General features: G+C 53.4%; 3 protein-coding genes across 6 annotated transcripts; 1 reads left to right on the forward strand and 2 right to left on the reverse strand.

Moving 5' to 3' along the window:
- Positions 1-272: 272 nt before the first annotated feature.
- Positions 273-10,595, reverse strand: CNKSR1 (connector enhancer of kinase suppressor of Ras 1). 4 transcript variants are annotated; one of them, XM_066270032.1, is made up of 21 exons: positions 10,400-10,595; positions 7,977-8,134; positions 7,693-7,874; positions 7,003-7,087; positions 6,549-6,590; positions 6,359-6,463; positions 5,254-5,313; positions 5,071-5,139; positions 4,702-4,803; positions 4,548-4,618; positions 4,395-4,468; positions 4,147-4,247; positions 4,040-4,070; positions 3,468-3,640; positions 2,568-2,641; positions 2,330-2,401; positions 2,045-2,118; positions 1,827-1,888; positions 1,644-1,743; positions 1,382-1,563; positions 273-1,163 (listed from the first exon to the last, which is right to left on the reverse strand). In XM_066270032.1, exons 1-21 carry the CDS (start codon positions 10,593-10,595, stop codon positions 894-896), a joined length of 2,283 nt encoding a protein of 760 aa, XP_066126129.1. In that variant the 3' UTR covers positions 273-893. The 4 variants fall into 4 exon arrangements, with proteins under 4 accessions (XP_066126129.1, XP_066126127.1, XP_066126125.1 ...); XM_066270030.1 differs by having other exon boundaries at positions 5,071-5,115; positions 10,381-10,515; XM_066270028.1 differs by having other exon boundaries at positions 10,381-10,515.
- A 4,605-nt stretch (positions 10,596-15,200) lies between these two features.
- Positions 15,201-22,630, forward strand: C3H1orf232 (chromosome 3 C1orf232 homolog). The gene is made up of 7 exons (XM_066270033.1): positions 15,201-15,981; positions 16,064-16,136; positions 16,393-16,578; positions 19,220-19,305; positions 20,569-20,652; positions 20,764-20,861; positions 22,187-22,630. Exons 2-7 carry the CDS (start codon positions 16,103-16,105, stop codon positions 22,482-22,484), a joined length of 786 nt encoding a protein of 261 aa, XP_066126130.1. The 5' UTR covers positions 15,201-15,981; positions 16,064-16,102; the 3' UTR covers positions 22,485-22,630.
- On the reverse strand, positions 16,873-17,750 carry ZNF593 (zinc finger protein 593). The gene is made up of 3 exons (XM_066270034.1): positions 17,551-17,750; positions 17,266-17,328; positions 16,873-17,176 (listed from the first exon to the last, which is right to left on the reverse strand). The coding sequence occupies exons 1-3, from the start codon at positions 17,748-17,750 to the stop codon at positions 17,035-17,037; spliced, it is 405 nt and encodes a 134-aa protein (XP_066126131.1). The 3' UTR covers positions 16,873-17,034.
- Positions 22,631-22,698: the final 68 nt, after the last annotated feature.

Genomic DNA, 22,698 nt, shown 5'->3' on the forward strand with positions numbered 1-22,698 from the left:
GCAGCCAAGGCTCCATTGGAGTAAAGATGGTCCGGGCACTGGTGTTGGCTCCATGGCCTCTGCCTCAGGTGCTAGAGTGGCTCTGGTTGCAACAGAGCGACGCCCCGGATGGGCAGAGCATCCCCCCCCTGGTGGGCGTGCCGGGTAGATCCCGGTCGGGTGCATGCGGGAGTCTGTCTGACTGCCTCCCAGTTTCCAGCTTCAGAAAAATACAAAAAAAAAAAAAAAAAAAAAAAAAGGAAGTCAAGGCACTCATAAATTTGTTAGGGAAACACTTTATCTGGTTGAAAAGTGTCTCTTGTGTAAAGTGAAGAACATTTGTACAGATTGGTTTGGGGAGGGGAGAAATGCCAAGGGACTGAGGGGGCAGGCTTGTGCCCCCACAGGTCAGAGCACAGATGGGAGTTTCTTTCAACCCAGTTTCCTTTTTTAAAGATTTTATTTATTAATGTTAGAGAGGAGAGAGAGAGGCAGGGGGAGGAGTGGGAAGCATCAGGTGGTATTTGCTTCTTGTATGAGCCTTGATTGGGCAAGCCCAAGGTTTTGAACCAGCAGCCTCAGCATTCTGCCTCAGCATTCCACCTCAGCATTCCAGGTTGACACTCCATCCACAGTGCCATCACAGGTCAGGCCCAGTCTCTTTCAACTCCTTCACTGGCAAGGGGGGAGAGGGTGGCACAGAGTTCATATCACTTTACCCTGCTCCGGGGGGGGGGGGGGAGCAGAAATAGCGGATGCTCAGGCAGAGGGAAGCCAGCTTGAGGTAAAACTATGGACCAGTTCTACTTCCAACCTTAAAGAGAACCCACAGATGCTCTGTCCTAGACATGTCAGAGGCTGGGGGTGGAGGTGGTCCTCAGGGCCAGGTGTCAGAAGATAGGTACTGGCTAGGGTTAGAGGTCAGGAGGTTGAAGGTTGCTCTCTGGGGTCAGGGGGAAATGATGGGAGTGTTCCTCAGGGTCAGAGGGCAAGGAGTGGGAAGACTGTTCTCTGGAGTCAGAGGTCAGGACGTGGGAGCCACCCTCCGCCTGTGCCACTCTGCAGGCCGCCAGGCTCTCTGAGTAGAGCTCCTGGTTCTGCTCTTTCCACCTCCGGAACTTCTCTCCGGTCAGCTCCGGGTCACCTAGCACTTCCTCCAGGGCCTGCAGCTCCTGCAACTTTGCCTGTAAGGAGAGTAGGGGCTAAAGGCCATGATCACCCAGGGAGAGTGGCAGAGCCTGAACCCAGAGCGAACTCTGGGCACCTGACCCAGTATAGTCCCAGTCTTCAAATTGGGAACCTAGAACTTGGCCCAGTCCACAGCTGAGCCCAGAGCATGGGCCAGCAGCCAGAGCCGAAAGAATAGAGCCCAGGCCCTGCCATGCCCAGTGCCCCAGCTGACCTTGAGTGTGCTCTGCAGCGCCCGCACTCGGTGCGCCCGCTCATTGAGCTGGGGGTCGCGGTTGCGCCGCATGAAAGAGCTCCGCCATTGTTCGTGAGTGAAGGGCTGTGGCTGGCCCAGGAGGGACACGCCACCCCGCCTCAGCCCCTGGACCATTCCTTCCAGTGCCCCTTCACTGTTATCTGTGGGAGGAGAAGCAGGATGAGGGTGCGCCTGTCTCAGCGCCAGCCCCTCATGTCAGCTCCCAAGCCCGGCACAGCACCTGTTGGAAGGCCAAAGGAGGACTGTGGGCTGCCCTGCGTGGGGGTGGCTGCAGGTGAAGTGTCTCCATGGAGAGGACTCCCGGCTTGGCCAAGGCTGGGCTGTGGGCAGCGTGGGAGGAGGAGAAGGTGTCAGTTTGAGTTCTACACCCCACTATTCACCCCCCCACCAGCCCCATACTCACCGAGGCTGAGCGGGACCCAGCCTCATCATCAGGGTCTTCTGCTTCTGTTTCACTGTAGCAGTCTGAGGTGGACAAGAGCAGTTGGGGGACCCACTAAGCTTCAAAGGATTTTGGGAGGCCAGGAAGTGGGTTAGGGCATTTGAGTTCCCAGCCCCCATTCCAGGAAAGATAGAGGCTCAGGTGAGACCCAGTGAGACCCACCCCTGTGAGACACCGACCTTCCTTGCAGGGCAGGGAGGCCCGGCCTGGAGACTGGTACTTGGAAATACAGGTAATAAGATGCCGCACCCACCTGTGTGGACAAACGAGTCTCAGGGAATTCCCATTCACTATATGCCAACGGCCTTTCCCCTGTATCATCTAATTTAATCCGCAGAGCAACTCTGAGGCCCTTTTATAGATCATAAGGGAGTGCCTCTATCACCCACTATCAGAGAGCAGAGATGTGAATCCAGGCTCTCAGCACTCACGTTGGAGGTCAGGGGTGAGGGGGTGGCACTCACATGCTCAGATCTGCCAGGGTGTCAGCAGCAAAGATGAAGGGTTTGTACACATTGTGGGTGAGCTGGAACACACTGCCAGGGAGCAGAGGGCCCTCACTCAGCCTGGATGTGCCCCTCTAGAGCCCAGAGGCTTCCCCGGGAATCCCAGCCCCTTGCTGCCCACACCCCACCCCTACTGCCCCTTTGGATCTTCCTTTGTCTCCCTACCATGTCCAGCACGTCATACCCAGGACTTAACTATTTTTTCTTCTGATCATGCCCACTTTCCAGACTGTAGTTGGAGACATTGATGAGGCCCTCAGCTTTCTCATCCTGGGGGGATCACAGGGAGGGTCAGCATGAGACCCCAACACCCTCAAGGTCCAGCCAGGCTCCTGAGGCCACCTCCCACAGGGGGCACCTCCTGAGCTAACCACAAATCTCAGTGTCAGGAATCTGGGGTGTGAGCAGGGAGGTGACCAAGGAGTGCCTTTGAGCCAGGAAAGGGGACCCAAAGAGATCCAGAGAAATAGCCACAAAAGAGGAGCTTGCTCCTGCAGTTGTTCCGTCAAAAGACAAGGACAGGCTGCTTCACCCCACTGAGCTCCGCAGAAGCTGTTCTCCCCTCTGGCTTTATCTCCTTTCCATCTGACTGACCCTTGAGCACCGAGTTCTCAGGAAGCCTTCACTGCTCTGCTGGCTGGACTGGCCACCTTTGCGGGCTCCCACCTGCCCCCTAGGCTTTTCCTTCATCATAGCATGTGTTCCCTGAGCTGTCCTTGGGCGTATATTCACCCACTCCCCTACCAGCCTGGAGTAGCAAGAACTGTCCAAGACTGCCCTGTGTCCTCAGTGCCCAGCCTAGAGCCAGTACACAGTAGGCACCTGAATGTTTGTTGAATGAACAATTGAATGAATGGTCTATCACTAGGATGGGCAGAATAACAGAAGAGGAAGGAAAGGTGCTTTTACACACATAGTAGGTCATTTCTCTCTAAAGTGTCTCCATTTTAGAGAGAGGAACACTAGGGCTCATGAGGGTTTGGGGCCCACTTGTGACCTATCTACTTCCATAGATAAGAGTAGATGGTGGGGTTGGAACAAGAACTGTGGGCCTGAAGTGACTCATTTGCTTACACGCTTGTGTGTAGGGTCTCACCTGGGGCTGGCGGTACCAGTAGAGCGTGTGTCTCTTGAGCACAAACCAGCAGCGGCGCCAGCGAGGGCCCATGAAGCCACTGGGCACCTTGCGTAGCAGGAGCCAGCCGTCACAGTCGGGCCGGCCCAGCTCCCGGCATGACACCCGCCGGCGGCTCAGCTGCGTCGCCACGCCTGCAGTAGTAGAGCCCGGCCGGTCAGTGAGGGGCTAGCCAGGCACCCTGGGCCCCCAAAACTGCACTGTTGCCATGAGTGTCCAAGCTGATATTTCTGAACCCATACTCTGTGCTTGGAATGTTACACCTGTCAGCTCTGAGGAATGACTCTTCCCGTTTTAGAGATGAGGAAACTGAAGATCAGAGGACAAGCTGTTAGCTCAAAGTCAGAGCTTCAGAGAGGCCCAGGCTGGGAGCACAGGTCCGACCCAAGAAACAAAGCTTTTTCCAGAAGTTGTGTGTGAAGTGTGTATGTGTGTGTATGTGTGTGTATGTGGAGGTGTCTTGCCCAGCACTGTAAAGACTTCTAAGAGCTCCTCATGTCAGGGACCCCCACCCAGTCAGGTGCATCTCATACCTTTTGATTTCTTCCGACCAGCGACAGGACTCTGAAAGGATCACAGAGGGTTAGAGGAGGTTCTGGGTCCAGAGCCATGTCTTTCCTTGCTGAGCCACTCAACTTACCTTGTCTTCTAGGGGTCCGCGAGTCTCTGCTGCCCCTGCTGGGAGTGCGGCTGGGGGAGCAGGCGCAATGGGCAGGGGCTCGGGGTCAAGGGAGACACAGTCTGTCAGGGAAGGAGAAGAGAGGAGGGTCCATGAGCTCAGCCCCAGGCCGGCATTAGGGCAGCCTGTGTCAGAGTCCAGGGGTCAGAGGCAGGCACCCCACATGTCTTTCCTGGGGCATCTACCACTTTGTGGGGCTTTGAAACTACCTATTGAGGCAGGGCTGGGCTTGGGACTTGGGTTTGAGGTCAGCTCGAAGGCAAAGACATCTTCAGGTGGGGCCCTGGGGAGAGGAGAGCAAGGGGAGATGAGACGAGTCCGTGGGTCCCCCACCAAGACGCACAAGGGGCAGAATCTGTTACCTGGGAGATGGTGGGGCCAGAGCCACTGATGGGACCCTCAGCTGCGGAGAGCTCAGGGCCCGAGGTGGTGTCTGGGGAACAACCAGAAACAGAGTGATGAAGCTGGCCACAGGAATCTGAAAGCAGGCCGAGGGCAGGGCCAGGCAGCAGGTACCTGTGGGGGTGTCTCTGGCACCAGGACCTTCTTCAGCACTAAGTTAACCCCGGCTGGCTCCTGAAACAGCTCCCTCACCACGTTCTTATGGGGCCAGCCCACCTAGGGGACAGGAAAGGGACCCCGGGCTGGATCAAGCTGGGCAGGAGGCTCTGAAGCAACCCAACAGCCCTCTCCCTCAGAGCCCTCTCTCAACTTCCTGCTCTGCCTCATGCCTCCTCCTCCAGGAAGCCTCCATGAGCCCCTCACCATAGCTCTCATGTAAGGCAACTCCTACAACCCTAGTCTCCCCAAGTTCCTCCCTACCCATCAGCCCTGGGTTCTACTCAGTAACCCCTTCACTCCCTCCATGTCCCTCTCCTCACTTACCACCACCTGCTCGTTGACCTGGACAATCTCATCTCCAGGCAGGATCTGCAGCCGGAAGTCAGAGGGGACCTGGTGTGGGGGACGGGGCTCAGAGGGTGCACCCTCCTGGGGCTTGAAGCTGGCTTGGCTGGCAGGTAAAAGGGATTTTGGGAACTGGGCAGTTGAAGGGTGTGGGGCTCTCACCTGGGTGCCCACTTGGGACACGACGTGCAGGCAGTTGCTGGTGGTGTGAATTTCTAGGCCCTGAGAAGGCAGAGGCTACTGTCACCGAGGGTGTGAGGGCAGCAGGGCCAGTGCGCAGGACCCCACTGAGCAACAAAATTCCTGGATGAACAAAACTGGGGAAAGAGCTGGCTCCAAGCTGTCACTGCCCAACTTGCTTTGTGACTCTGGGCTTTCTATTCCTCTGTGGGCCTCTGCCTCTTCCTCCAATAAGGGTCAGAGGGAAGCTGGGGTTGCTGACTTCTGAGGTGTGAGATTCTCAGCAACCCTCCTAAAGGGATAAGCAGGGATGGGGAGCAGTAGGAAGGGATGGGCAGGGCAGGGCAGGGGCAGGGCAGGGCAGGGGCAGGGCAGGGCTAGGATGGGCTGGAGCTCTGGTTTTCCCAACTGGAGAGATTAAAGCAGAAAAGTTCATGTTCTCTTCCCTAACCTTCTAGGTCTGTGTCTCAGGGATAGAGTTTGTCACTTGATACCACACTAGCTGCAGCCCAACAAAATTGGGGAAGATGTTGAATAATGGTGAGACCCCAGGAAGTCCTCTGGGTCTCTAACATCTGTACAAAAAAAATGCATTCCAGGCCCTGGCCAGTTGGCTCAGTGGTAGAGCGTCGGCCTGGCGTGCAGGAGTCCTGGGTTTGATTCCCGGCCAGGGCACACAGGAGAAGCGCCCATCTGCTTCTCCACCCTTCCCCCTCTCCTTCCTCTCTGTCTCTCTCTTCCCCTCCCACAGCCAAGGCTCCATTGGAGCAAAGTTGGCCCGGGCGCTGGGGATGGCTCCTTGGCCTCTGCCTCAGGCGTCAGAATGGCTCTGGTTGCAACAGAGTAATGCCCCAGATGGGCGGAGCATTGCCTCCTGGCGGGTATGCCGGGTGGATCCCGGTCGAGCACATGCAGGAGTCTGTCTGACTGCCTCCCCATTTCCAGCTTCAGGAAAAAAAAAAAAAAAAAAAAAAAATGCGTTCCAGCCGTAACACTAGAGGATTCTGTGGTATCCTGGAAGCATGTTTTAGGGCCTAGGCTGGGCTGCCAAGAGGTGAGAGGTAAGAGGTAAAAGGTCAGAGCTCACCAAAGGATTGTCCAGGTGAACGCGCTCTAGCACGGCCCTCTGCTCCAGCAACTCCTTGGGGCTGCAGCTCAGGATGTTGTGGCAGATCCCAGCCACGTGGCTGCACTGGGGGACGGGGAGCAGCATGTCTAGCCTGAGCCCATCTACGACACCCCAACCCCACTGCCCTCCCCTCCACACGCGCACTTACAATCGTCAGGACTTCGCTCTCCTTCTCAGCCGCTGGACAGTCCTGGAAGCAGTGAGAGCAGGGGCCTTCCCTGAGCAGGGGCACTGCCTTCCCCAAAGGATGGGGGGAATTCCCTGCAGTCCCTCCCTGCCTCCCATACCCTGGCCTCCTTCCCAGACTGACACGGCCTCAGAGCTTCGGCCCCAAGGTCTCCCTACTGGCACCAGGCCCCCAAAAATCACCACACATGCCCTCACCCCTCCTCTTCTTAAAAGCCAAACTTCCCAGGGTGCCCCTGCCAGGTAGGAGACCCCGTGCCCCCACCGCCCGCTACCCAGTGGCTAGGCACCTCTCTTCCTGCTCATGCCTCTTCCTGTCCTCACTCTCAATCTTGTGCTGATTCATGGGTTATAAAAAGCTCTCCTGTGACTCGGTCTCTACAGCCTGGGCCAAGCCTGGCTCCTGGTTCTCCTACCTCCTGCAAGACCTGGTCCAGCTTCCTGCACAACTCCCTAATCTCCTGGCAGGTCGAGAAGTCATTTAAGTGGGAGAAGAGGTACCTGGCACGGAGAAATGGAACAGATGTTAGCAGCTGTGCTTAACAGTCAAGTCCCAGAAGCACTCAGAGCCGACCCTCGTCTGATGCGTGGGGATAACACCTGCTCAGACGGGTTTTGGTTTAGGGTAAAGGGGATAACTGATACTGCTAACCAGCTTTGCACAGGACTTGTTTGTCAAGCACCTGATACTGCCTGGCTGTTTAGGAACTGGGGAGTCAGAAGTTGAACACACGATTCCATCAACAATATTTAACTTCAACTGCTATGAAGTGTAGGGAGCTCTGACAGTATTTAACAGGGAAAGATTCCCTGAGGAGACGACACATGTACTGGTACCTGTGAGACAAGCAGCAACCAGTGAAGGGGGAGGTAAGCTGTCTATGCAGTGTTGTTAATATGACTGCTATGATTACAAGCTGGGGGTGGGGGGTCGGGACCCAGGCATCCCGGTGCCCTGCACAGACCAACTAACCTCTTTGCCTGGCTCCACATAGCTGAGCAAGAGCCAAGCTCTATTTTTCTTTTCTAGGCCCTGAGGAGACCAAGGGTGAGAAGGGTCCCCTATCCAGTCACCCAACCTGGACCCTAGGAGGAGCCTGAGATACCTGTTGAGCCAGAAGAGGAGGGAATGGGCCTCATGCACTAGCTCCGCAGCCGCACTGAGGACATCGGCAGGGGGCTCGGCACAGCCCCCCAGGCGGCCTTGGACTAAGCTCTGGAAGACACGGGTCCCCTCCAGCAGCCCCTCTGTCAGGCTTTGCAGGTTCTCTGTCTGTAGCCCAGAGCTCTGTGCCAGAGAGGGAGCAATTAACCCCCTAGCAGTGGCCAGCCCATCAGACACCCCCAGGTGGATAGAAGCTGGAAGCCAGTGTAGCCATCATTCACTCACCAGGGCCTGGAGCTGTTCCACCCCTTCCAGGATGAGCTCCTGGTGGCCCAGAGGCCACACGGTCAGAGCCTCAAGATGATGGGGGCAGAGCTGGAGCAAGTACTTGCCAGGCAGCTCCCAGTCCTCAAAGCTATAGTCCTGCAGGGAATCATCAAGGCCTGGAGGGACAGCATGGAGGAACCAGGGGATGACACAGCCTTTCTGGCCACTTCTTCACTCCCATATAGCCCTTTTGCCTCCCATCTGTCCCTAATAACAACCTTGAGACCTAGGCTGTATTCTGCGCATTTCACAGATGAGGCTACTGAGTTGAGAAGTAGGATAGTTTAATAGGGCAGTGGCTCTCAAAGGCTGGTCTCCAGACCTGTAGCAGCAGCAGCCTCACTGGAGAGCTAGTTGGAAATATAGATTTTTGGCTCCACCCCACGCCTGCTAAATAACTCAGGGATAGAGCCCAGTAGTTCACGTTTTAACAAATTCTCCAGGTGTCCAGGTGTTCTGATGCTGATGCTTGCTTGTCTGCTTAATAGGGAGTAAGAACATGGATGGGGCTTTGGAGTCAAGGAGACCTGAGTGCCAGCACTTGAGCAAGTAATTTAATTGTTCTGTGCCTCGGTTTTCTCACCTGTAACTGGTAATAATAAAAGCACCTACCTTCTAATCATGTGTAAGTGACATAACACATGTCAATCACTTGGCCATTTCCTGTTTTGTGGTAGACTATCAGTAACAGCTACTGAATTACTATCGCCAGACTTTTTACCATGTCTCCAAGGCCGTGTGATCAGGCTGTCCCGTGCCTCTCGTCTCATCACTTGACATAGCCCCTCAAACTCAACACTTCAAATCCAGAGCACTAACTCCCTGCAGCTCTTGGAATGTTCTTCTGTCTCAGGGTCCTTGCAGGTGCTAGTTCTTCTCCCTGGATTGGTCTTCCAGCTCCTTTACTCTCCTTTTCATCTATCTCCTCCAGGAAGTGTTGCACAACTCCCCAGGCTGCGTCGGGGCCTCTTCTGCCCCCACTGCCCTCTGTACCTGCAGAAACCCCTACACATCAGCCTCTGCCACTTTACCAAGAGCTCTTCAAGGACTGGGCCTTAAATAACTGTTGATCTCTAATGCTAGCCCTTGCCTGGCACAAAGTAGACCTTCAAAAATAAGAAAAATATCTACTGAATGCTTGCTATGAGCTGGAGAAACTTTAATGGTTTTAAACATGTTCAGACATTTGATCCTCCCTGAAACTAGAAGGTAGAGCCTACTGTTATTCCCATTTTTACAGACAGGAAAACTAATGCAAATAAAGGTTACCAGTTTGCTCACTCTTTGAGAAATTCCTCCTATTCCAAGCAAGCCAGTTTCCTTCCCTGGAGAACTTGTGTGTGACCAACAGCTCTCCCATGCTCCTTGTGTGACATTAAGAGCACTGGACAGTTCCTAAACCTGTCACTCACTCCATAGCTATGAGTCCTTGAGCAACTTCTTTTCTATGGGTAGTGAACAGTGAATGTGCTGTGTGCCTCCCAACAGAGCTGGCATTGAGCATCCTAGGCACTTGCCATGATGATTGTCTCATTTGTGCACTTCATGACACTTGAGTTGCTAGTCTCATTTTATGGAGACAGAAACTGAGACCTCTGGTCACAGAACTGGTGAATGGAGGGGCTGGACCTGAAACCCAGTTTGGGAGTCTGAATTCAACCCTGAATCCCTGCTTTTATGGGGTCTGGTCACCCTGAGCTTGACCCTAGTATACTCATGCTCCCCCTCCCCCTCTAGGAGGAAAGTCTTGACTCTCCCTCCCCCCTGCCTGTCCTAGCCCTTCGCTTCTCTGAGTCTGTTGGCATTCTGGGCCCTTTCCCACCCAGATGGGCTGACTGAGGCCGGGGGCATCTCTCTTGGAGGCTCCTGGGGGAAGGGGCTGTGCCAACCCGTTGATCTGGCTGGGGTTTCTGCTTCACACACTGGGAGCCTCAGGGCGGGGAGAAGGGAAATAAGACCAGCCTTGTTCCAGAGCTGAGCAAATCACTTCCTGGCTCAGTGGATCAGTTTCCGCTTCTGAAAAATGGGTTTAATAACAGCCCTTTATGCCGGGGAGCAGAGGGAAGATTAGGAGACGTAGTGGGCGTGGGCGCGCTGGGCGGGTCCCCCTCTGTTTTCATTACACCCACCGCCTCCGCATCGCCACCCTGGCAGCCTCTTGGCAGCTGGGGCAATAGGAGACCCCTTCTGGTTCTTCGGGCCTACGGGGCTCATCTCTGCCTCCACAGTCCCAGAGACAGGGCAGACGCTTATAACTACTTGTTGACAGATTAACCAACTGACAGCCTCCGCAGGCCTTTTTTCCTTTATCTCTCCCGGCCCCAGAGCCCCTCAAGCCCAACTCTGTCCCGACCCCACCCACCTCTGAGCCAGGCTGCCACCTTCCCGGGCGTCCAGGTCTCTACTGGCTCCATGGCGGAGTCCACCCGAAGGGATCGGCGATGACTCCGTCCCGCCGGCGCAGGAATTTCCGCTCCCAGAGCCGAGGGCTGGGGAGGGGCCGGGCTGGGCACTGGGCGGGGCCACCAGAATACCTGGGCCCACGTGACTGGCCAGGTGAGGCACTGAGACAGCCATTCGCCCACCGCCAGCCTGCCTCCTACCCGCCCTTCAGGCCTCCTAGGGCTGCTGGGTCGCTTGACCCGGTGGCGGTGCAACTGGTGTGTAACCCATGTGACCTCAGAGCCCGCCTGGGGTCCCGCCTCATATTGGCTTCATGAGGTGGGACCTTGACCTTTAGGCTCCTCAAAAAGGAACTAAAAAGTGACAGCAAAGCACAGAGGTTAAGGAGCCAGATTCCTGAGTGCAAACCCACAGCTTCTTAGCTGTGGGACCAGGGGCAGAACACCCTCGAATTAATAATTCTAAGACCTTTATTTACTTATTTATTTAGAGAGCGATGAGAAGCAACAACTTGTAGTTGTGGCACTTTAGTTGCTCATAGATTGCTTCTCATACCTGCCTTGGAGCAGGGGCTCCTGTAGTCAGTGACCCCTTGCACAAGTCAGGGACCTTGGGCCTCAAGCCAGGGACCATGGGATCATCCCCGCAACCGGAGGTTTTGAACCTAGGTTCTCAGTGTTCTAGGTTGATGCCACCATCTGGTCAGGTCGCCTTTAGAGCAGAGGTTTTTTTCTTTTTTTCTTTTTTTTCTGTATTTTTCTGAACCCGGAAACGGGGAGAGACAGTCAGACAGACTCCCGCATGCGCCCGACCAGGATCCACCCAGCACGCCCACCAGGGGGCGACGCTCTGCCCACCATGGGGCGATGCTCTGCCCCTCCGGGGCGTCGCTCTGTTGGGACCAGAGCCACTCTAGCGCCTGGAGCAGAGGCCGAGGAGCCATCCCCAGAGCCCGGGCCATCTTTGCTGCAGTGAAGCCTTGGCTGCGGGAGGGGAAGAGAGAGACAGAGAGGAAAGAGAGGGGGAGGGGTGGAGAAGCAGATGGGCGCTTCTCCTGTGTGCCCTGCCCGGGAATCGAACTCGGGACCCCTGCACACCAGGCCGATGCTCTACCACTGAGCCAACTGGCCAGGGCCTAGAGCAGAGGTTTTTTAAGCCCATTTTTTTCCTACTATAGACGCTTTTGGCAATCTGGTGAAACCTCTGGACCCTTATTCATAATAATGCTTTTACTTATTTATTTATTATTTTAATTTATTGATTTTTGTGAGAGGAAGGGAGAGAGACAGAAAGACAGGAACATAGCCCTGTCCCTGTATGTGCCCTGATGAGGGATTGAACCGGCAACCTCTGTGCTTCGGGACAATGCTCTAACCAACTGAGCCATACAGCCAGGGCCAAAATGCTTTAAAAAGCGTGAAACAGGCCCTGGCCGGTTGGCTCAGTGGTAGAGCGTCGGCCTGGTGTGCAGAAGTACTGGGTTCGATTCTGGCCAGGGCACACAGGAGAGGCGCCCATCTGCTTCTCCACCCCTCCCCCTCTCCCCCTCTCCTTCCTCTCTGTCTCTCTCTTCCCCTCCCGCAGCCAAGGCTCCACTGGAGCAAGGTTTGCCCGGGCGCTGAGGATGGCTCTGTGGCCTCTGCCTCAGGCGCTAGAATGGCTCTGATTGTGGCAGAGCGATACCCCAAGATGGGCAGAGCATCGCGCCCTGGTGGGCATGCCGGGTGGATCCCGGTCGGGCGCATGCGGGAGTCTGTCTGACTGCCTCCCCGTTTCCAGCTTCGGAAAAATACAAAAAAAAAAAAAAAAGCATGAAACAAAGTGCTGAAGATTATATGGAAGACAATTAGTTAAAAAATATATTAAAAACACAAATTTATGATATAGCAATTTGTGTTTATTAGCATTATATAACAAGACTGGCAGATTAAAAACATGTTTCCTTTTCTAACAACATCAATGTGTTGTCGCTCAGCTTGACTAAGAACATTAAACTGAGGGGTGGTCTTTGGCACACCTTAAACAAATTGGTCAGCAAACAACTAAAGGCAGAAGAGTGCAAGGGAGCACTGGAGAAGCCTGGGTTACTGGTATGAGAATGGAAGGCTTCACCATTTGATCACGCCCTCTACTGGGCCCAGGAGTACCCAATCTATGGCAAGCTATGTTGCAGGAGTGTCTGAAGGTGTGTGAGTTAATGATGAATTAATAACTATCACAATTTTGAAATAGTTATGAACATAAATATTTTGAGGTACTTATAATAACCACAATTTGAAATAAAAATATGTTTACTATTGGTGACAAAGCCACAGATACTATTAACACTTTAATCTATATGGAAGTAAATGACAGATTTTGGTTAGAGGTTAGTGAAAATAAATATACGGGCCTGACCTGTGGTGGCACAGTAGATAAATCATTGACCTGGAATGCTGAGGTTGCTGGTTTGAAACCCCAGGCTTGCCTGGTCAAGGCACATATGGGAGTTGATGCTTCCTGCTCCTCTCCTGTCTTCCTCTCCCCTCGCCCCACCTCTCTAAAATGAATAAATTAAAATTGTTTTTAAAAAGAAAAAATATATATTATTTCCATCCAAGTTTATGGGCCCCCCTGAATTCTGAAGCCCTTAATCTTAGAACTGAAACATATGAACTGTTTGCAGTTATTGTCAGCAGCAGCCAGCCCAGGCCAAGGGACTCGCAGGACACTGGAATCAGAATCAGTTCCATTTGCTGTGTGACTGAGCCCAAACTCTACCCCTCTCTGAACTTGTTTCTTCTTTTTAAAAAAAAAATTTTTTTTTTAGATTTTATTGGTTTTTAGAGAGAGGGGGGAGAAAGGGAGAGAGAGAGAGAGAGAGAGAGAAAGGGGGGGAGGGGAAGCATCAATTTGTAGTAGTTGCTTCCTTTATGTGCTTTAACCAGGCAAGCCCAGGGTTTCAAACCAGTGACCTCAGTGTTCCAGGTCCACACTTTATCCACTGGGGATATCCACAGGTCAGACTTCTTTTCTTTTTATTTATTTACTTATTTATTTAATTATGTTGATTTTAAAGAGAGGAATGGAGAGAGTGAGAGAGACACAGGAACATCAATCTGTTCCTCTATGTGCCCTGATCAGGGATCAAACTGGCAACCTCTGTGCTTCAGGACAATGCTCTAACCAACCGAGCTATCCAGCCAGGGCCGAACTTGTTTTTTCCTTCTTAAGGGGGCAAACACCTAGACCTTAGTGCTGTGCGGATGTCCTTTAAGTATTTTGAAATCTGTAACATGAAGTAGAGCTCAGTTATTGCCTTAATTTTATAGGGAGGCTTTCCTAGAGTCTATCTCTCTATGTCACCTCATTCAAAACCTCTACCAGTGCCCCCAAAACCGGCCTTCAAAGCCTATCACTATTTTTCCTGTAACCAAGACCTAAAGTCTACATTTGGCCCACAGATGCCCATAGAGTATATGAGTGTTGTCATCATTTAATAATTTCACATACAAATTCAGTTCTCTGGAACTTGGCCAGCTTTGCTGATCCCCTCCTACCTTCACATGTGGCATCAAACATGAGTGCAGACCATTGGCTGCTTCCTTCAAAAGGGATCCCCTTCCTGGCTCAGTGTGTGTTTCTGCTTCTGAAAATAGGTTGAATAACAGCCTTCTACGCCCAGCTCGCCAGACTCCCTCAGGTCTAGCTCCCTCATTTGTGAACCAGTAGGCTCCAGATTTGCAACATGGCCCTCACCACTTTAGCTTTGTCCTTCACTTCCCAGTGTTACACTTGCACTGTGTGTCCCCTCCAACCCTCCTCCATGCCGAGTTCTCTCTCTCTTTTTTTTTTTTTTTTGCACCTTTTTCTTCCTATAAAATTCTCCCTATGGCAGTCTGGGAAAGCCCAATAAACAGACCCATCTCCACCATCCTGAGGTCATCAAACACCTACCCTGAGCTGGCACAAGATATAGAAGTGAAGCCTTGGCCGTGTAGCTCAGTTGGTTAGAGTGTCGTCCTGATACATCAAGGTTGCAGGTTCAATCCGGGCTCAGGGCACATACAAGAATCAACCAATGAATGCATAAATAAATGGAACAATAAATCAATGCCTCTCTTCCTTTGTCTCTATCTAAAATTAAAAAAAAAAAAAGATATAGAAGTGAGAAGCCAGGTAGCCTCTACCCTCCCAGAACTCACAATCCTGTAGGGGAGAAACAGACAAGGACTCATCACTTGTATTCACGTACTCCCCTAGGAATGGGGTCCTAGCAACCACTACAGTGTCTATACTTTGTGCTCCCAGCACCTGGCAGAGCTAGGCAGTTTGGGCACTATAAATGGCAGCTTCTATTTTGAAGGTAGTTTTATGAGTCTACAAAAGCTCTTTCTACATATTTGCTGTAAAAATTTCAAAGGTCGCCTGACCTGGTGGTGGCGCAGTGGATAGAGCGTCGGACTGGGATGCGGAAGGACCCAGGTTCGAGACCCTGAGGTCGCCAGCTTGAGTGCGGGCTCATCTGGTTTGAGCGAGGCTCACCAGCTTGGACCCAAGGTCACTGGCTCCAGCAAGGCGTTGCTCGGTCTGCTGAAGGCCCGTGGTCAAGGCACATATGAGAAAGCAATCAATGAACAACTAAGGTGTTGCAACACGCAATGAAAAACTAATAATTGATGCTTCTCATCTCTCTCCGTTCCTGTCTGTCTGTCCCTGTCTATCCCTCTTTGACTCACTGTCTCTGTAAAAAAAAAATTAATTAATTAATTAATTAAAAATTTTTTTCAAAGGTCATTACATACCAGTAGGTCATTATGTAAAAGGAAGATTTTTTCCCCCCTAGAATATCCTTAGCCCACTCCCCAGTAGGCCTACTATTGTTTTTTGGGTGTTCTTCCATTATCTATGTGGGCAGATACTCTACATAGTATTCTGAAAATGCCTTTTCTTTCATTTTGAGATAGTACCAAATAAAATAATATAGTACATGTAAAGTACTTAAGAATACTGCTGTCTATGATGTGCTGAAAAATAGCAGCTTTCGTAATCAGTATATGCAAATCTCTTATTATTGTTCTGAAGCTGAGGTTAGGAAGGTACCTGCAGGAACTCCATCTTGGAGAAGGCGGGGATATGTGCCTTCTCCAAACGTAGGGGTGGTTGAACTAACCAAAACCAACAAAAAAAGGAGTACCACTGGGAGGGGGAGGGGTTAAGGTACCCTTCCCCAGGTTTGCCGAGAGCTGATTGGTGACATCCAATCACCTGAGATAGGGATGGGGCCAGGACTAGGGCCGCAGAGGCCCTCCCAGTACCTGGTTCAGGCCTGAGACTCCTGAGCACTGTCAGACAAGGCCTCCCTATCCTGCCTACCCAGCGTGGTTACCCGGGTAGGTGGGGGAGGTGCTGTTCAGGCCTGATGCTGATCTCTCCTGACAGCTGCTCCTAAGGCTGGCAGGGCAGGCAGGCGGGGGAAGAGACCAGATTTAAAGGTCCAGCTGCCCTGCCCCTTACCAGATCTGAGAGGGTTGACTCTGGCGAGCATCCTCCGCGGGCACGGTTCTCATGCATATGAGAGGTCAGGAACCTCTCTGCCCCGGCATTTCCACTTCTTGGGACCATGAACACCACTGATCCTCATTCCTGCTTCCACCCTACAGGCTTCCAGGGAGACTCGTAGCACCCACCATGCGATTTCGATGTCTGACCCCTGGCTACTTCCGGGTGCTACAGGTAAGAACCCCTAACTCATGGTTTCTGGCACCGATCCCTTCCTCCCCCTATCATCGCTGTATTGTCAGCCCCAACAGTGAGGGAATGTGGTCACGTTCCCGGCCGCCTGAGCAGCCAGGGCCCAGATGGGCACTGAAGCGAGACTAGGGTGGAGTCTCCCTGGGGCAGCAATGGCGGCCATACCTCCATCCTCTTGTCTCCTTCCCTTCCTAGAAGTCTCAACTGACCCCTTGGTGGACCTTTTGTACATCCCCAGATGCAGGTAGCTGGGGAGCTGAAGGCAGAGCCCCGGAGTCCACTGGCTGGGGTTGTGGCTACACTGCTGGCTGTCCTTGGACTCGGTGGCTCCTGCTATGCTGTCTGGAAGATGGTGGGGCAGCGGCCACCACCACAGAAACCATGATGAAGTGTGCAGCTTCTCATCTGGGTCCTGAGGAGAGGGGTAGGTAACTCAGCAGAGACTACAGTCTTAGGATCTCACTTCTTTTCTGCCCTCATCGGAAACAGAGCAGTACAAACCTAATCCTGCTCCCCACCTCTCCCCACTGCATCTGGGCTCTGCATGGGGGCTCCAGCTGGGATGCCAGGACCCCTGCAGGAAGGCAAGGGTGCAGGTTCTGGAGCTGGACCAAATAGGGAATAGGCATCCTGGGTCCTGCACACAATAGTAGCAGAGAAATCCTTCCAGGGCAGGAGTGTGGGGGAGTTTCCTGGAGGTTAGGGAGTCAGAAGCAAGCACTTTTTATCCAGTTCCTTTATTTGAGCGGGAGGGCACTCAGAAGAGGCCATCCACTCGACAAACCCAGGGCCAAAAAAGGTTGGCACAGTCTGTGCCAGCCTAGCCCTGCAGACACCACTGTCCATGGGCAGCTCCTTGGCCTCGTATCCTCAAGCCATGTCAGGTAGACGTGTCCATCTCAGGGACCTCCGTGGATACTTCTGTGGGCACTGCCAGCCGCTGGGGAGGCACATAGGAGCCCATACCTGCTGCCCTCTCAGCCTCTTCCTGAGTATAGGGCTCCACACTCAGCTGCTTTAGCCTGGGAGAAAAAGATGGAGTTGGGAGGTGCCCAAACACGAGCCCTGTAAACCAGGCACCCATCCATCAATCCTCCTCATTCCTTCATACCTTTTCTTGTGGTCTTTGGATCGGAAGTGGGTCTTCAGGTTGGCAGAATCGATGAAGTACCTCCTATGGGGAGGAGGGGTAATAGGAGAGTGAGGAGGTGATTGGTGTCTGTCGGGTGTGTCTATCTCCTTGACCCAAGCTCATTCCCTGATGCCAAGCTTCGGATCTGAAGGAATGGAAGGCCCGCAGATCCCAGGAGTGGAGACTCCTCGCGCCCCGGACCTCACAGCCCGGGCCCATACCACGGACCCTACTCCTCCCAAAGCCGGCCAGGCCAGAACTTACGCGCAGGCCAGACAGCGATGCAGGCCGCCCCCCGGCAGGTCCGGGTCGGGTTGGACGGCCGGGTCTGGCCGGGGCCGTGAGGGAAACTGGGGCCGCAGCTCGCAGTGAATCTCATCCAGGTCCGGCCGCCGCCGCTTCGCCTTCATCTGGCGGGCCAGGGAGTGCCTACGGTGCGCACCGGTCCGACGGGAGCGACCCATGCCTGGTGTCACCGGAGTCAGAGGGCCTAGAGCCGAGTTGTACGCTCACATGCGGGCGCTTCCGGACCATTCAATGACGTCATGGGACGCCCAGAGGCGGGGCAAGCGCGGTAGGACCACCTCTGATGGCGTCACTCGCACTTGTCGCGCCTTGAGCGACCCCAAGTGGCCATCGGTGTCAGTGACGGTGCCCGGGACAGGGCCCGACTAAGTGTCTTAACCCGTGTGTGTCGGGAGGCCTTGCGGGTCCTCGCTGGGGAGAGGCGGTGGTGCGCGCCATGGGGATTCCCTGTGCGTCCCGCTGCCCTGTCTGCCCTGCATCACCTATCTCAGCGTTATCCTCTGGTCTCATCACTCTTTCCTGGTTCCCAGATCTTAGATTTCGCGGTGGAGGAGGGTCATGCTTAAGTATCTATGGGGGGAAATGTCTATGATGTGAATAAATTAATTAGTGAATGAGAGTGAATAAGTTTGGGATTCCGGTCCCCATGGACCTTCCCGAGATACCTCCATCCCCTGACAAATCCTTGCCCCTTCTCACCACTCCCCAATTATTCCCTCTGGTGTCCATCCCTCATCTAACCTCAGCTAAATCCGTGAAGGAGGAGTGGAAGAGTTGTTCCTCTCCAGAGATCACAGTGCTCAGACATTCTGTCAGATTTAAGAGGGATCAGCTCCTACCATAAGAAAAGGAGGTGCTCATAGGAGGGCCTCCCATCTTTATCCCCTTTCTCTGAGCCTAGGTGTTGTATGCTCAGAGTGGGGAGAGGGGCAGAGAAGGCTTTTCCCATTCACCCAGCCTGGTGCCTTACAGGCTGACCAGAGGAGCTCAGCAATAATTTAGGGGCTCCAGCTCTTTGGAACCTGTTGCCAGGAAACAGGGAGACAGGCACGTGCATCCCTGGGGAGAAGGAATCAGTTTCCAGCCCAGAAAAGCAGTGAAATATAAGCCCAGAGCACTGACTGGGGTTCTTGAGACCTTCCTACTCCAATTCACAGAGGCTAAGCAGGGACATAGGGCAGGGCCTTGCTGAGGGCACAGCTGGTATGATTATAATAACAGGGGCCTGTTATTATATGTGGGTCCTGGACCCAAGGACTTTGGAAATGGACTTTGTGAAAGAAAGAGGATTTTTCTGGAGCCATTCCAAGAAATCAAATCAAGTACTCCTAGGTCCAGAAAGTACTTGATCTGTGGAGAGAGATGTATTCATTATTCTTGGTCAATATGGGTCACAAGGGGCTGAAGTTGTAGAAACCTGCTCTGTCCCACCCCCACCCTAGACTCCTTGGGATCGGTTCACTTGCTGGGCATTGTGCCAGCTGGGAAGGCTGCTGCATCTTTAATGAAGTCACCAGATCCCTGGGACAGGCTCTCATTCTCACCAAGTTCCCAAACCCAGACCCACTGGGTGCCCACTGAGCCGCTGCTTTCCTCTGCCTGGGTGCCAGACCTATTTCCTCTGCAGCAATGAACCAGGCCTTCTGGAAAACCTACAAATCCAAAGTACTACAGACCCTCAGTGGGGAATCTGAAGAGGAGCTGGCAGAGGAGGTACGTACCATCCATGTTTGCTAGATGGGGAATGGGCAGAGGAGCAAGGGGCAGGCTCAGAGAGAGAGAGAGAGGCACATTTGTGTAAAAGTAATCAGCACATTCAGGGGTGATAACTGGCATGGAGCAGTGTCAGAAAGCCAAGATATTCAAAAAAAGAAGATTTAGGGAGAGATCTTAAGGGCTGCCACAGAGAAGAGATCCTTCTAGGTCCAGTGGGCAGTGGCCACACAAGGTCCATTCAGCTTGACTTTCTAACGGACAGAGCTGAGCAAAAGTGGGATGGCTTCCCTTGAGGGGAAGTGAGCCCCCGGGTTCCAGAGAGGGAAATTGACACTTGTATTCTGAGGGCCACTATAACAGCATGGAACAGAGCCACTTAGACCATGTTTATCCTGACGTTAAAAAAACTGAAAAGGCTCTGAAACAGCCTTATATCTAAAGGCTGTAATAAGTGGCAGCTGCATAACTAGATGTGGCAGGGGCAGGAACATGTTCTGTGGTATGCATGTGTGTGTGCGAGTGTGAATTAGTGTTTGTCTAGACGGGTTGGTTTGCAGGGCTGGGCATGTGAAGAAGTATTTGTGGGTCATTATTAGGATTGGTGTCCATATGGAATCCCCAGTGAAGGTGAATGTACAGCTGTGAACTGGGTGTAGGTATTTTCAAGTGTACATTTGGGCAGAAGTCTATGCCTCTATGACTCTATGCAGGTTTGGAAGGTGTTCTGTTTGTATAGTATGTCTGTATGAACATCTGTGACTTGGTGTCTGTGTATGGGTGGAGAGGTTTTGTGTACTATGGTTGGGCCTCAGTGCAGCTGTCTGCAGTTGTATAGGTACACAAGTGTGACTGGTATAATTGCATACATGTCCTCATACAAGTGCCTCAGAGTGTATACAGCCACGTACAGGTGAAGAGCTATAGCCATGTGGGGGAATGCTCATGCACAGGTGTGTTTACATCAGTGTGTATGCCCATTTCCACTTTTTGGGGTGTGTGTATGGATGTGTCTGTAGAGGGGCATATATGTGTGCTCAAGTGTTCCTGGAGGGATTTTTCCATACAGTTAAAGTATGTGACTGGTAGCTTTGTTTAGAGGAATACCTGTATGTATTTGTGGAGGGTGTGAGAGGACAAGGTGTGTGTTTAGTTCTGCAGAGTTTGGGTTGCCTGGTCTCTGTGTACCAGGCTAGCAGTGGGGGAGGGAGTCACTGTTCCTTTGGGGCCTTTCTCATGCTGAGTGGGTGTCTTGTGTCCCAGAGGGAGAACCCAGCTTTAGTGGAGTCTGAGACAGCAGAACCAACCCCAGAGGCTTTCAATCCCATGTCACAGCTGGCCCGCCGGGTGAGTTCTCCCTTCTTCCAACTCAGCCCTGGGGAGCCTGGCAGAGGCGGTGGTGGAGTCCTGGAAGGTGGTGCTGTGGCCCCTCACTGACTCCTAGACCCTTCCTCCTAGGTTCAGGGGGTCGGAGTGAAAGGTTGGCTGACAATGTCATCTCTGTTTAACAAAGAAGATGAGGACAAGCTGCTGCCACCGGAGCCCTGTGCTGACCAGTATGTGTGTGTGTGTGTGTGGTGGTGGTGGTGGTAATTCTGAGATGGGCCTAGGGTCCCCTTCTTCATGGCTTTTCCATATGGTCTGTTTGTCTTTCTGACTACAGAAGATTAGGGAGGCCCAGCCCCTGCTGTTTGTTTCTCTTAGCAGAAAACAGGCCAAATCAGCATATCTGGGAGATTAGATTCCTCTCAGGAGGAATTTACCAGCTGTAAATTTCTAGCTGTGCTAGAAGGTATTATGGGCTCTTGCTCTCTATCCAAGCGGGAGAGGTCCTCTCCCTAGAATCAGGGAACCGAGCAAAGAATCTTTAGATGTTTGGGACAGAGGGTGATCCAGATCAGAGATTCCCAAATACTGAACTAAACTCTCATCCTCCTAGGGAGCTTGTGAGGCCTGGGATCTAGATTTTCAGCAGCCTCCCTGAGGCTCTGAGGCATACTAGTTTTAGTAACCTTAGCAGGTTAGCAGGCCTCTGATGCTGGAGGGTTAAGGGGGAGGACCCAGGGCCTCTGTCCTCCTCCTAGCTCTATCTCTGGCACACCCTCCATCTCTGCCCCTTCCTCCAGCCCAGTCACACCCCTCCTTGACACTTCCCGATTCCTTTTCCCCCTAGGGTCCCCTGAGGCACCCATCTCTCCTCCCTGCACTATTTCTTTTCCCTCCCAACTCTGGTAGGGGGTGTTCCTCAGAACTGAGATCCCAACTCAAGCCGCACAATCGCTCCTTGATGCCCTTCCCCTCACATTTCCCGGCCACCTGCTGTCCCTCCCCTCCCACGAGCCTCTGATTCCGACATTTCTCCTTCCCTTAGGGTTGCTCTATCCGTCCTTTCCCCTTGTTCCATCATTTTCCTCGTCTCCCTTTCCCTCCACCCCCAAAACCTGACCCTCGTCCCCGCCCCGCCTCTTTTCCCAGGACCCATTCTTGGCTTTCCTGACCACCACTTCGAGATCTGAACTCACCCCTCTCCTGGAATCTCGCCCCTCCTAGTCCCACGGCACTTGCTCGAATCGTTGGACTCCGCCTCTTTCTCAGGGCTCTACCCCCATCTTTCCAGGCTTGACTCCTCTGGCTTTCCTCCTTTGACCTCTCCTCGAGTCCCTTTCCTAATCCTCAGACCCTGCCCCACCCCAGTGGCCTCAAAGCCCTCCCCTTGCCTTCAGGTCCTGAACTGCTTGCTCCCTAACCTCCCGGGCTCCTCCAGTCTTCTGAAACCACCCGGGGTCTCCAGGCCCCATTACAGGTCCCTTAACCCCGCCTCCTCCTCTACGTCCTTTCCGGGACTTCTCCGCTTGCCTTTGACCCCACCTGTCTCCTGCAGCCCCCTGGCGGCGCAGACCGCCTCGCAGGCGGCGGCGGCTGAGGCGGAGCCGCGCGGGCCTGGATTCTGGGACGCGTTCACCAGCAGGTGGCAGCAGCAGCAGGCGGCGGCCGCGTCCATGCTGCGCGGCGCCGAACCCACCCCAGAGCGGGACCCTGAAGCCGGGGACGAGGCCACGGAGGAGGCCGCTGAGCAACCTGAGCCAAAGGAGGCCGACGCGGCGGCCGACTTCAAGTGGAATTTCCTCACCAACAAACTGGCCGAGATGAGGGTGAAGGCTGCGCCCAAAGGTGACTAGCCGGACGGCCAAACTGGGTGCCCACCTCTACCCTCCAACATAAAAACCCAGGCCAACTGCCCATGTGAACGCGTGCTTTTGTCTGGACAGCCCAGAAGCTGCTTTGGGGTGGGTAACCTCAGGGTGGTGGTCCAGCTGGAGGAATCTTTCCCTCCTTATCCCACAAACATATAGAGAAAATGACCAGGGACAGCCCAGGCATCAGGATAGTGTT

This window comes from Saccopteryx bilineata, chromosome 3 (assembly GCF_036850765.1).
Source record: "Saccopteryx bilineata isolate mSacBil1 chromosome 3, mSacBil1_pri_phased_curated, whole genome shotgun sequence".
NCBI lineage: Eukaryota > Metazoa > Chordata > Mammalia > Chiroptera > Emballonuridae > Saccopteryx > Saccopteryx bilineata.

Bases quoted from the DNA above. Each gene is read 5' to 3' on its own strand.
- CNKSR1 (XM_066270032.1), bottom strand. From the start codon at position 10,595: ATGGCTGTCTCAGTGCCTCACCTGGCCAGTCACGTGGGCCCAGGTATT. The intron at 5,314-6,358 runs GTGAGCTCTGAC...CTGCCTTCTCAG, and splicing joins TTCACCTGGACAATCCTTTG to GGCCTAGAAATTCACACCAC. The intron at 4,619-4,701 runs GTACCTGCTGCC...GTTGTTCCCCAG, and splicing joins TGCCAGAGACACCCCCACAG to ACACCACCTCGGGCCCTGAG.
- C3H1orf232 (XM_066270033.1), top strand. From the start codon at position 16,103: ATGTCTGACCCCTGGCTACTTCCGGGTGCTACAG. The intron at 16,579-19,219 runs GTAGGTAACTCA...TTTCCTCTGCAG, and splicing joins TCTGGGTCCTGAGGAGAGGG to CAATGAACCAGGCCTTCTGG. The intron at 19,306-20,568 runs GTACGTACCATC...CTTGTGTCCCAG, and splicing joins AAGAGGAGCTGGCAGAGGAG to AGGGAGAACCCAGCTTTAGT.
- ZNF593 (XM_066270034.1), bottom strand. From the start codon at position 17,750: ATGGGTCGCTCCCGTCGGACCGGTGCGCACCGTAGGCACTCCCTGGCC. The intron at 17,329-17,550 runs GTAAGTTCTGGC...TCCTCCCCATAG, and splicing joins CATCGCTGTCTGGCCTGCGC to GAGGTACTTCATCGATTCTG. The intron at 17,177-17,265 runs GTATGAAGGAAT...TTTTTCTCCCAG, and splicing joins TCCAAAGACCACAAGAAAAG to GCTAAAGCAGCTGAGTGTGG.